The sequence below is a fragment of the Mustela nivalis genome, assembly GCF_964662115.1.
Source record: "Mustela nivalis genome assembly, chromosome: 17".
NCBI lineage: Eukaryota > Metazoa > Chordata > Mammalia > Carnivora > Mustelidae > Mustela > Mustela nivalis.
Genome location: NC_139036.1, coordinates 43,800,416 through 43,813,448, shown reverse-complemented (window position 1 = coordinate 43,813,448; position 13,033 = coordinate 43,800,416). Strand labels below are relative to the sequence as shown.

At 56.5% G+C, this 13,033-nt stretch overlaps 1 protein-coding gene across 2 annotated transcripts; it reads left to right on the top strand.

The window, feature by feature from the left end:
• Positions 1-768: 768 nt before the first annotated feature.
• On the top strand, positions 769-8,033 carry PPY (pancreatic polypeptide). Of its 2 annotated transcripts, none has more exons than XM_082707725.1 (4): positions 769-921; positions 7,247-7,437; positions 7,660-7,731; positions 7,885-8,033. In XM_082707725.1, the coding sequence occupies exons 2-4, from the start codon at positions 7,247-7,249 to the stop codon at positions 7,907-7,909; spliced, it is 288 nt and encodes a 95-aa protein (XP_082563851.1). In that variant the 5' UTR covers positions 769-921; the 3' UTR covers positions 7,910-8,033. The 2 variants fall into 2 exon arrangements, with proteins under 2 accessions (XP_082563851.1, XP_082563850.1); XM_082707724.1 differs by lacking the exon at positions 769-921 and adding an exon at positions 6,453-6,476.
• Positions 8,034-13,033: the final 5,000 nt, after the last annotated feature.

Below are 13,033 nucleotides of genomic sequence, written 5' to 3'. Positions count from 1 at the left end.
TCAGAGCAGTTACCCTAGCCTCCAGGGCTGTTGTGTAGAGATGGGATCCAAGATGGGACTGTGGAGGAAGTCATTTGGGAGGGGGTTGAGGTGGGTGTATGTGTGCTGGGGGAGGGGTCATTTCTAATGTCCCCTCTTCCCTGGACAGGAGGCGCCATGGGAGTGTAGAGGCTGCCCTTTCCCTTAGCACCTGCCCTCCCCCACATCGCTGAATTCCCACTCCATGGATAAGGCACTCATTGTGCCTTCCTGGTGACAAGGGACACCCCCCCCCCGTGCACCCCTACCACGATTTCCTTGACTAGACGCTGAAGGCTGATGGTGCTGTGGATGTTTAAACTGGAGTCTGATCCAAATTTCTTACCACTCTGTGACGGAGGAATCCCAGAGCCCTCCTGCAGGCTGATCTTCCCTGATACCCTTCCTTCCCAACCCCTTTCCTCCAGGAAGCCTGCCTTGATTGTCCCTGCTCTGCACTCTTCCTGACCTCTGTGGCAGCCCGGCTCTCATGGCCACTGCTCTGTTGTGTCCATGTTGCTGTACCTGGTCTCCCTTCTAAGTCTGAGGAACCCCTAAAGGAGGGGCCCATGTCTCCCCACTCAGACACAGCCTCCTCAGTCTGTAGGCTCTTGCCCAGGCCTCTAGGTCATAGGACACGCACAAGCACAAGGTGGGGAGCTGGGCAATGAGAAGGAGAATCAGGCTGAAGCCAAAGGCACAGATCCAGAGCGGGTTGGCCAGTCAGGGAGGCGGATGTGGCACATCAGAGAGTAGGAGTCTCTTAGGACTGTTTGCAGTTAGATGGCTATGGAGGAAGAGAAGATCCTAAAGCCGGCTCTGTCATAGCTGCTCTGACACCATCTGCCCTAGGGGGCCTGGGGCTCCGACTCCTATCCTTTCCTGTGCTGCCTGTCTTTGAAGGTAGGGCAGGAATGGGTGGAAGGGAGGCAGGTCCGGGGCTTGGCACACATCACAAACTATGTGGACTCTGACACTCGACGTCTTTGTCCAGACCACTCCCCTGCCTGCGGAGCCCTTTCGCTCCATTGCAGTCTGAAAAACATCTTCAGGATAGTGTTCCCCTCTTCCCAGAAGCCTCTCCTGATTTCTCAGGATAGAGTTAGTTTCTCTGGTTCTCCCTTCTCTATTGTCGTTATCTGAGATCTACCCGCTGTGTCATTCTGCCCCTTCTCTCCTCCAATCCCACTCCCTCTGCACCAGGGGAGGAGGGGTGGGAACCTATAGTGGCTGCCATGAGCTTTGGCTCATTTTATGGTCAGAGGAGTGGGACTGCATGTGCCAGTGCTCGTGTCCCTGGCCCCCTGTCTGGCGGTCTGCCTGGGAGGACTTTGGTCAGTTTGAAGCTGATGGAAGAGATCCTTGGTATGAATTATGCATGACCACAGCCAATTTCAGTTTGGCCTGTCTGGTTGGCCAATCATTGACCTGGGTTCACCTCCCATTCACTTGGAGGAGGGCTGAGCCAGTGGTTTATTCACGGACAACAGGACTCAACCAGCCTTGCCCCCGCAGGAGCCTTAGATGGGATATTAATGATGACAACAGGTACCTTTTGAAAAAAGCACTTACTTACGTGCTAGACACCGAGCTATTTGTTTTACACACACCTTATTGCTAGAATATTGATTTGGCTTTTAAAATAGAGGCAGAATTAGCGGTGGCTTAAACAAGACAATTTATTTCCCTAATTTTATTTAAAATTCAAGTGGCATCTGGGGGAGTCAGCAGCGCTGTTCCAGGAGGACATCCAAAAGCCCAGGTCCTATTTTGTGGCGTCTCCATGTCCTCCTCTGCATGACCGAAGATGGCCCACCATCACCACCTTCGTGTTCCAGTCCCAGGGAAGGGAGGGACCGGAGAAGGGCAGGTGCGCTGGGTACTATGCTGATTCGCATCTACCCGAAGACTTAGCAGCGTCCACCAACCACTTCATATCACTCATGACTTTGTGGGTCAGGATAGAGAAGGGCTCAACTAGGCCCCTGTCCCTTGGAGTTGTTCATGCAGTGACAGGTTGGCTGGGGCTGGGATCGTCAGAGAGCACTCCTGGGTTGATGCCAAAGAAGGCTCACTCCTGTTGTCTGATGGGTGCTGCGGGGAGCTCCACTACAACTCCATGTGGGGGTCCCTCCCACGCCATATTCTTGGGGTAACTGGACACACAGGGTACCTGGCTTCCCCCCACCCCCCCAGAGTGAGGGTTCTGGGAGAAGCAGGAGGAAGCAGGGCGCCCTTGGCTTTCTGGTGCTACTGTAATAGAGCATCACAAGCCCAGAGGTTTAACAGCAATTCTGGCGGCCAAAGCCTGAAGTCCAGGGGTCCTCGGGGTTGCTGCCTTCTGAGGGCTATGAGGGAAGGGGCTGTTCCAGGCCTGTCTCCTCGACTCGCAGACAGCTTCCCTCTCGGCATGACTGTTTCTGTGTCCAAATATCACGTTCACTTAAACACAGCCGTCATATTGTGTGAGGGGTCTACTCTCCTTCAGTGTGACCTCATTTTAATTAGCGACATCTGCAATGACCCTATTGCCAGATAAGGCTGGGTCCTGAGGAACTGGGGGTTAGGATTTCAACACACGAATTTGGCGGGGCGGGGGGCGGGGCCGGATACCATTCAACTCCTAACAGCTCCCTTCTATGACCTGGCCTCACAAGCTAACAAGTCCCCTTCCAACACACTCTATTGGTCAAGCAGTCACAGGTCCACCTGCATTCGAGAAGAAGGGACACGGGCCCCGTTGTAGAACTACACTTGGGAGAGGAGTTGCTCTGGCAACTCTTTTGTGGTCATCTTTGCGACCACCGGCCTCTGGACCGCACCACCATTACTAGAACCAGAGAGGTGCCAAGGCACTTAAACACTCATCTCATTGGCTAGAACTTAGTCACGTGGCCCCCCTTCATTGGCTAGTACTTAGTCACGTGGCTCTAACTCGTGGCCAGAACAACCCGGGAGCTGCCTTTAGCTGAGTGTGCAAGGGCTATTCTCAGGCTCTTCTTTCGTGATGGAGGGAGGAGAGAGAGGGTACTGGGACAACACGCGGTGTCCGTTACAAACACGATCTCCGTTGCACAGCCTGAATCTGAGCTCTCACGCAGGCCTATGCCCAGGAGTCCGGTGGTGGGCAGTGGTGGTGGGGCGATGTGACCTCAGATACGAAAGATCTGGATTCCAGTCCTGTCTGCCGATAGTCAGCCATGTGATTCTGGCCAAGTCAATCCATTTTGCTGCCTGTATGTCATCACTGGTTACGCATGGAAGTTTATACCTTAAATAATAATGATAAGAGTTCACTGCTTAGGCTTAGAGAGCTTATGTCCTCTAATGAAGGTCACACAGCTGGTGAGTGGTAGAACTAGTGAGGAAAACAGCTGACTCTAGAGCCTGACCCATGCTTATTTTTAAAAAATATTATTTATTTATTTGAGAGAGAGAGAGAGTGAGCAAGAGTAAGCACAGGTAGGCGGAGGGGCAGACTCCTTGCTGAGCAGGGAGCCCTGTGTGAGACTCAATCCCAGGACCCTGGGATCCTGACCTGAGCCCAGGGCAGATGTTTAAACTGACTGAGCTGCCCAGGCGGCCTTGGCATATGCTTATTAGCACCCTCTCTTTTCCTTTACTCTCCTACTCATGTGTAACCCTTCTCAAAACTGCTCTGGCTACTCTCCCTTCCAATATCCTTAGGGGAAAATTCTCCTTCTTCCACACCCAGATTTTTTAGGAAAAATCTGGGCTGATCATGATACGATTTGCTTTTGCAGGCGCTGTGGGCAGGGAGGGAAAATTACTGAACACTGTGATGCCTGCAGGGCTCCTGGGTGCAGAGGGAGTCTCCCAGAGAGGGAGAAGCAGGGACAGAGTCCAATCTCCAAACGAGTGACCTGAGTCCCCCTGCGTTGATTTTGAGGAAGTGGGATGGGGGGCTTAACTCGTGTGTGTGTGTGTGTGCGTGTGTGTGTGTGACAACTGTCCTCAGCCTAAGGGTTTCTCCAGCAAATAGGGGACCCCCTGGGTTCCTGACAACCAGGCGCAGCAACCTGTCCCCACCTTTGTTGCTGCCACCCATTGCAGGAATAAGACATGGTCCTAAGAACTGGGCCAGGCTGCTCTGGAGGCACTCTTGGGAGAGGGGGGTACAGAGGATGCGATGCTGGCCAAATCCCTGCCCTGCAGTTCCATATATGGGACCCCACTCCACTTGCTAGAGCACACTCGGCCTCCCCCTGTGATCCCAGGTTTCCTCCTGGTTTCACTGAAGCCCTCACTCCATCCCTAATGTGGCCCATCGGCCATCTTCCTTGTCTTAGAAGGCATGGGGCTGGGTGGGTGAGAAGGGACCTTTTCCATTTCATTTGGTCTGCCTGCAGGTAAGTGCTTGGTGCCTTCTCTAAACGAGGCTCCAGGGCAAGCCCTCAGAACATATGCAGATGAGTGAGAAACATCACCCTTTTCTGGATCTGGCCATACAGTTCAGAAAACACACCCACTATCTTTCCCTCTTCCTTTGTCCTAACATCCCTGAGAGGACTTGGAAGGGCAATCTGTTGTTTGCAAAGGAGAAAAATGAAAGCTATAGGTTCAGTTGACATCGTGGAATACAAGTCATTTCTTAGGCACAAGACAAAACTATACCTGGCCCCAGCACTCTAGTCAGTCCCCAGATCTGCCATCTGTCTGCAGGGGCTCCATTCCAGCATAGGTAGTGGCCAGAACAGGTCCCAGCAGGCTGTAATCTTGTAGGCGGCCAGACCTTCTGAACTAGGATTGGGCCCTGGCGCCCCCTGGTGGCCAAATGCAGCTGCTGCGGCCTCATCACCTCTTGTTTCGCAAAGTGGGCACCAAGTCAAGGGTTTGCCGGGACAGACCAATTATTTATGTATTTGAGAGAAAGAGAGGACAAGCAGATTCCCCGCTGAGCAGTGAGCCCAATGTGGGACTCCATCCCAGGACCCTGGGATCATGATCTGAGCCCAAGGCAGACGCTTCACCGACTGAGCCACTCAGGCATTTCTCTATATTTGTTTTTAAGCTGTTGTCTGGTGAAGCATTGTTGTTCTTCTTGTTACCAGAAACCAGAATTGAGAACAGACATTTACTAACACTTTCTTTATCCTCACTATTTGGAGGAAAATCGAAGCTCAGAGAGGCTAATGGAATTCTTTTCCAGGGTCCCACAGAGCCAAGGGCAAAGCCAGGATTTGGACACTAAGCTCGCTATGCCAGATCCCTGGGGTAACACCTCCGGCTGTCACATCCTCTACAACTCCCCCTGTAACACACACACTTTTGGTGTCTTGATCTGGGACAGCAGGACCTCAGGGGTAAGAGGTCCTGTGCTCCCTACTCAGGCTTCAGTGTATCATTTAGACACAGCCAGTTACTGCTGCTTGGCCTGAGCTGGAGAGGGGTTGGGGGTTGAGGAAGGGACTCTGAGCTGGGCAGACTCACAGGCTCTTGGGGGTGGAGGCGAGGCGGCACGGTTGGGATGGTGGGCTTGGGATTCCAAGCCAGAATTTAAGTCCTAGGTATCTGTGTGGTCTTGGGCAAGTCTCTTCGCCTCTGTGAGCCCCACCTTGCTCAGCCAAAAAATGGGAAATTATAGCAATACTTTGACAGCCTCACTTAGGAAGTGAGGAGTCCAGATTTTGGAATTAGACTTTGTGTTAAACTCTGGATTTCCCACTGACTAGTTATGTGGCCTGGGGCTAGTTCCGTAAAGTCTCTGAGTCAGTTTCTGAATCTGTAAGATGGGTCATTGCAGGGACCCAGTGAGATGATTGAGGGGCACACTGGAAAGTTCAAGGCTTTATGATGCTGGTTTATCACCGCTTTGGAAAGGAGCTCTGGGAAATGTCTCTCGCACCCACTCCCGCCACTCCAGTTCCCCTGATTCCAGGCACGTGAGTTCTCATTCTGCACCCCACACACCAGCCGGGTCTCTCTGTGCCTGGGTCCCCACTCCTTCCTCCATTGCCTAGTTACCTAAGGCATCTCCCCCCCACCCCCCAGCTTCCCTGTTCCCACTTCGTTCTAGTCACAGCCTGGAAAGGAAGTCCTGACTCTCCATCCTGGAGTCTGGCGCCCCAGCCTTGATCTTATGATTCCTGTTAATCCCTGGGAGGCAGGAGGGGCTTTTCTGAGGCCTTTTCAGTCATCCTGAGGTCCTAGACCCCCATTCTTCTTGAACCAAGCCTCCTTTGGTGCCCAAAGGTGGTTGGGGGCCCACAGGAGACCTTCTGTGGTCCTTTTACCTGTTATACTGCATCCCTGTCCCCCTCCTGGCCCTGGCCCCAGGGCTGGTGCTGCGGACGCCAGGGAGACGGTGGAAGGAGGGGGGGTGGTGGTGAGGCTGCGGAGTGAGAGAGGCTGACAGGAGGCGGGGACTCTGGGGGGCTGAGGACTATAAAGGGGCACGGGGGAGGGCAGGGACACCCATCTGGCCCTCAGGACTCAAGGTAAATGGTCCTAGTCTGGAGGGCACTGGGAGGCCAGGCTCTGGGGAGTCCTTGGGACTAGGGGCCTGGGGTGGGGGAAGGAGCTTTGCAAAGCAGGGAGGTGGTATTGGGAGGTCTGGGGTCCTGCTTGGGTCCGGCTCTACGTCTGGACAGACGGATGACCCTGGCAGAGCAGTCTGTGGACTAGAAGACTGAAGACGTGTGTGGGGAAGTGCGTGGTGGCCGTTCACACAAATGTGACCGTGGCCTTGTGAGTGGCAGGGTCCGAGGGTGCGCCTGTGCCTATCGGCTGACGGCGATGCAGGCAACAGTGTCTTCTCCAGGACCTGTCCCTGAATCCCGGCGGCAGTTGCAGGGGGGCAGACCCGCAGGTCCTGGTTTTCTGTCCTTTGATTCACAAGTTCATCCTGTGCGCTCCCACCCCGTTGGTGAGCTGGAGCATGTCTTCACCCCACCCCGAATCTGAGTCCTCAGGGCCACCAGGCCCTGGACATCATGAGTCCTGGCTCTCCTGTCCCAGATCCCCACCTTCTCTGCTATGTTTCTGACTTTGCCGAAGGCCTGGGTGCAGACTCGGCTGCCGAGCGGCTCGGGCTCATGACCTGGGCTGTCCGTGCTCTCCAGGGCACGTCTGGGAGGTTTGGCACTGAGGACCAAGTAGCCCTCTGCTCAGCCCCTTCGTTCCCAGGCTTGGAGAAATGGGTGATGGGCGAAGGGGTTGGGGAGATGGGCTCCGTTCTGCCTCTACCTTCCCTCTCCCCACTCCTCAGATGCCTGCTGCCCGCTGCTGCCTCTCCCTGCTGCTCCTGTCTGCCTGTGCGGCTCTGTTGCTGCGGCCGCGGCTTGGAGCCCGGGCAGCCCCGCTGGAGCCAGTGTACCCCGGGGACAATGCCACACCAGAGCAGATGGCCCAGTACGCAGCTGAGCTCCGTAGATACATCAACATGCTGACCAGGCCCAGGTGCGTGTGAGGGTGGGTGGGAGGGAGAGATCCCAGTCCCTGCAGCTGTGGGCCATGACCCCAGCCCCTTCCATGCTCCTGGGAAAGCAGAGCTCCTCTACTGACTAGGCCTGGAGCCCCAGGAGCCTTGGGGGAGAGGCAGGGGGTGTGCAAGGGTGGGTATGAGGCAGGTGAGCTGGCGTGTGGGCACGGGACTTGCCCCAGCTGCCTCTCCCCTCCCAGGTACGGGAAAAGAGACAGAGAAGAAACCCTGGACATCCTGGAGTGGGGCCCCCCCCATGCTGCTGGCCCCAGGTGGGTTTGCTCCCCTGCTCTGTGTGCCTAGATCCCTGGGGCTGAAATGGGTGTGTGGGGAGGGGAGAACAGAGGTCCCAGGGCTGCCCTGGGGTCTCCAGAGGGTGCGAGGACTGTCCCCTCCCGCTGCCATGTTCTGCCCTCTCCTCACAGGGACCTCAGCCCGATGGACTTGTGATGCCACCTCCTGCTTTCTTTGACTCCAAGAGCAATGCTGGCCCCTCTCCCCTCTTGGCAACCTTGGCAATGGCCAAAGCTTGCTCCCTGCCCCCACACAGACTAAATAAAGCAAATCAAAGTCAGAGCTTCTCTGCGTGTCTCTGTGGACCCCTGGTGGGGGCAGGCGTGGGCCACACGCTCCGGAGAGACAGAGAGATGGGGGAGAGGAGGGAGGCACAGGAGGGAAAGGAGGGGACTGTCAGGCATCCAGAAGGCCTTCGGGGTATGTAGGATCAGCAGGGCCATTCAGCTCAAGCTCTCGGGCTCCACAGAGGGGCAGGCCCAGAGGGAGGTAGGGGCTCCTCCACGGCCATTCAGCCGGTCAGTGAGGTTTGACTCTTCCCATTTCAGCACTTCTAGATCTTTCTGATCAACAGCTTGAGGACAGCCCTGCCCCAAAGGCACCCCCAGCAATGCTTTCCGACACCTAGGCACCAGGCCAAGTATGAATGTATACTGAAGTGTCCTTGGCATGGAGCCAGGGGCAACGGCGCAGCCCGGAGGAATGACTGGTGGCCCCAAGTCACCAGCTGCCTTCCTCCGGGCAGATCAGAGATGGCTCACTGCGCATGTTCAGTAGAAGCACGGCGAGCGCAGGGTAACTGACGGGGCTGGGCCTGGGGCCGGGGTCCTGTGCAGACTGTTGGGAAAAGGAGCCTACTGTGTGCCAGGAGCGGGCAACCCTCCCAACCACCCAGTGAGGGAGATACTGTGTTCTTCTGTGTGCAGAGGCCGAGGCTCGGGGAGGAGCCACAGCTTGTCCCAGGCCTGGCACAGGCAGCAAGCTAGTCTAGGCCCACAGCACCCGCTGTAGAATTGGAGGAACTCGGCTCTGAGCCCAGGGTCTGCCCCGCTCTGTCTGTGTGTCTGTCTGTGCACTACCACCTCTCCGAGACTCACATTCCTCATCTGTAAAGAGGGAAGGATGATAGGGTTGCAGTGAGCAAGACAAGAAATAACACGCATGAAACACTGAGCGTGCGGGGCGTCTGGTGGCCTGGTTGGTTAAGCCTCCGACTCCTGATTTTAGCTCAGGTGGTGATGGCAGGGTCCTGGGACCCAGCGCCATGTGGGGTGTCTGGCTCCACACTCAGGACGAGAGTCTGGTTGACATTCTCTCTCTCTGCGCCTCCCCACCAATCACACACACTCTCTCTACAATAAACTTGTACAAATTTAAAAAACAAAAACAAAACAAAACCAAACAACCCGGTGTTCGCAGCTGGAGGAAGCAAAAGCTCTGAGAATCCCTTGAACAATTCTTCTTTCACAAGTGAACCCGTGGATGTCCTATTATGATCTCTGTGTGGGCCGATATCCTCTAGCATCGATTTGCTGGAAATCCGAATTTCAGTCAAATCGATGCGATTACTTTTAAAAAGAAACAAGGAAAGAAACACTGAGCATGGTCCATTGACCCACGTGAAGGCCCAGGAAATGGGAATTTCTCAGGGGCAGACTGGACCCCCCCCCCCAACCAGCTGTCACCATGACGCCTGCTAGAAAGAGCAGCCAAGGGGCTCCAGGATGGGGCTCTGGAAGGCAGACTTTCCAGGACTACAAGGAAGCATCTTTGAAGAACCAGGAACTTAGAGAGAACGGCTCCTGAGAGGTACTGGAGGCCTGGGGGGTAGGAGCTGCAGGCAGGGAGAGTGGAACCAGGCCCTAAAAGGCACAGGGCTAGAGAGGATGCAACCTTACCAGGCAAATGCATGGGCTCAGGGCAATTCTCAAACCCAAGGGAGTGGCTGGGCGGGGGGGTCCTGTCTCAGCAGAACAAAGTTTGAGTTTGGATGATGGAGGTGGAAGTCCCAGAATTTTCTCTGGCCGCTAAGGGGATAGGCTCTGAGTAGGGAGAGAGGTAGACACTTCCCAGGGCAAGAGTTAGGGTCCTGCTCAGGACAAACTTGTGTGTGAGAGGTGGCTCTCAAGAGGTGCCTGTCTCCCTGCTCCCCTGCCCACCTTCTGAGGGTCACCAGCCCCTCTGCCCCTCTGAGAGTGGCCCCCTCACACCCAGCTTCTCAGGGACAGGCCTCAGTGGGGCTCATTGCCAGATGGGCCAAGAGGGTCCTTGGGTCAAGGCAGGACTTCTTTACCCTGAGGAGCAGGCAGAGGCCCTCCTGCTCGTTCCTGGGCCCACACGGGACATCCGGGCTAGACTCAGAGCTGCTCTGCTCTGTGGAGACACTTGAGCCTGGCTGAAGCCTCTCCTTTGAGGTTGCTGGGACCTGCTCCTCTCCCCTCTGCTGGCCCCCTAGTTAGAGCCACCCCTCCCCAGGGGTGATCGTGGGGAAGTAGGGCGCAGGTGGATGGGCTGCAGGGAGGAAGTAGGACAGACCTGCAGGGGTTGTCTTCTTCTCTCGCAGTAAGAACTCCAGGGCCCTCTCTCCCCTTGAAGGACACGATCCCTCCTGCCTAGGGCCCCACGGAAGTCACCAAGCAGTAGAGCTGTTTCTCTTTATTGTTGGGCGCGGGGGGGGGGGGGGGGGGAGGGCGATGAAGGAGGTGGGTGGGTAGGAGTTAAGGCTCCTCTCAGAATACAAAGGGGGTCGCTGGGCCAGGAGACTTGAGTCAGGCATCTGAGGTCAGGGCCCTGCCTGGAGAAGGAAGTCCCTGGGAGCGCCCACCCTCCGGGGGAGCTTCCTCTAGTTCCTCTCGTTCCAGCTCAAAGTGCCCCCCGTTCTGTGGCTCTGGATCAGTGACTGCCTGCCCAGGCTCTCCTACCTGGGGCCCTGGGAGGAGGGCGGCGGTTGTGGTTTCCCCGTGCTCTGTTGGGGGGGTTTCCCGGTGTTTGCTGGTGGGGTTTTTGTGGCGTTCGCGGCTTTCTTGGGGTTTTTAACATTTTTCGATTTCTTGGTGTCCTTAGACTTCAAGCTGGGGAACACGTCTTTGCACAGATCATGGGGCAGGGAGGGCGGTGGGTGGGGTGCCCGGTGATGTCCCCTTCCTCCCCCATCCCCCCTGCGCGTTCTCCCTCTCTCCCTCCCTCCCTCTCGCTCCCCGCCCCACCCGCCCACCTGCTGTTGAAGAGCTTCTCTAGGTACTTGTTGAAGTGGGCGAAGTTGGCCATCCAGTCGGCCGCGCGGGGCGTGGGGGTCTCCGGCTCTTGCAGCTCCTCCCCCAGGGCTCCCCGGGGCGGTGCCAGCAGCAGCACTAGGCACACCAGGGCCAGTGCGCACGCGCAACGCAGAGCCGGCGCCTGGGGAGGGGGTGGGGAAGCAGACGGAGCCGCCGGGTGTCACGTGACGGCCCGCCGCGGACCCGGGGCTGAATGGACTCAGCGAAGCGTCTACCTGCGGGACGCACGCAGGTGCGCGAGGCCGGACGGGACATCCCGGTGCCCAGGCCGAAAGATGCGCCCCTGGCCGTGAGCCGTGACGCACCCACGCACGAAACCCGGGGTATAGGCGTGGTGGGAATGGACCGGGAGACACACTCTCGGTTGCACCCACGGGGGCTGCGTGGAGTCACCGGTCAGCTTCCTAACCTCATCGACCTCTTCCGCTACTCCTTGCTCACCCCACTCCAGCCTCGCCCGCCTTCTCGCTGTTGCTCCTGCTGTTCTCTTGCCTGGAAGACTTCCTCCAGATACCCAGATATCCTCCAGGACCACCTTCCTCACCTCCTCCAGGCATCAGCTCAAACGCCACTTCCTAAATGGGTCCTACCCTGACCTCTACTTAGAATTGCAGCCCAGCCCTTGATCTGGTGCCTTCCCCCTTATGTGTCACCTTCTAACTAATATATTCTATGCTTGTTAAAAATTGTCATCTCTCCCAAGAGGCACGTTCCTCTTCCCCCATTTGTGAGCACCATCACAGCTGGACTCTGCCTATTTTGCTCACTGATTTGCACAAACATCTGGAGCAGTGCCCGACACTTCGCAGGTGCTCCATTCCATTTTAAATGAAGGACTAACACAGCTGCATAGGGGCACGCCAGCCCAGGGATCCCCATGTGCGCACCCAGCTGCGCACGGAGAATTTTATGCTGATTTTACGCAGGCGCATCCCGTGATTCACATACTCTGATGCCTGTACATGTGATCCACACCCTCCAGAGCTCCTGGGACCCTCTACTCTTTCTTTAACAGGAAAGCCCCTCACCCCCACCACCCAAAGCAGGGACAGGAAACCCCCGCAGCTGTCCGCCATCAGATTGGCAGAGGGAGCGACCCTGGTCTCACTCATTCGTGCCCTTAATGCCCCGCGGAAGGGGACCTCGGTGGCAGCCTCCATTCCCAAGCTCCTGGAAAGCAGAACTAACAGGGGTCCCAAACTCAGCCATGAGACATTACCATGGTGCTGGGTGGGCTCAGAGCAGCACAGCAGAAGGGTATCCTACATGGACTGCAGAGGCCCTTTATAAACCTTCAGCTCCATGCCCCCTTTCCCACAAAGGGTCCACGCCCAGCTTGGCCACCTCCTGCCCCTGTGTCATCACCTGGGAATTGGGAACAGGGAGGAAGTGGGGGTGGAAGCACACGGGCTGCCAGCTGTCCTGATCTGGGCACAGTTCGTGCTGGGGGCCCAGAGGTGTGGGTGGCAGAGGCAGGAAGCCCTGGGGAGTCAGGGTCACCTTTTGCCTCAAGTCTACAGATTCCCAGGGAGGAACAGTCTCTGGGGTTGAGAGGGGACTCTGGTTTGCCCAGGGACTGTTTTTGGGGTAGGGAGGGGGCTAGGCTGAGAGATGAGGTACCCCTTCCCTCCTAGCTGGGGGCTCAGCACCCCTACTCCTGGCTTCCAGGCCTGCTGACAGGGGCATGGGTGAGGCTAAGCTTTCTGCCTTAGGACTGCAGGCCCTACTGCTCATTCTGGAGATTTTCGCCACCTGCCTAGCTACTTTGGAGACCCTGATGGGAGACATGCAGAACTTTCTCAAGTGTGGTGGGTCTCATGTGCCTGAATGATGAACTCAGAGCTTGGGCTACTTCAGGTTACAGCGCCTTGCCTCTGTGTGGCCGTTACGGCCCCACTCTACCTGCTGGACATTGCTGCTTCCCTGTGGCAACGCTGTAAAATGTGGACTGATGCTTTTCACGCCAATGCCCACATCCCCAGAAGGGACACAGTAGGAAGAGCAG

Coding starts and splice junctions, on each gene's coding strand:
- PPY (XM_082707725.1), top strand. CDS start 7,247: ATGCCTGCTGCCCGCTGCTGCCTCTCCCTGCTGCTCCTGTCTGCCTGT. Junction 7,438..7,659: donor AACATGCTGACCAGGCCCAG/GTGCGTGTGAGG, acceptor CTCCCCTCCCAG/GTACGGGAAAAGAGACAGAG. Junction 7,732..7,884: donor CCCCATGCTGCTGGCCCCAG/GTGGGTTTGCTC, acceptor CTCTCCTCACAG/GGACCTCAGCCCGATGGACT.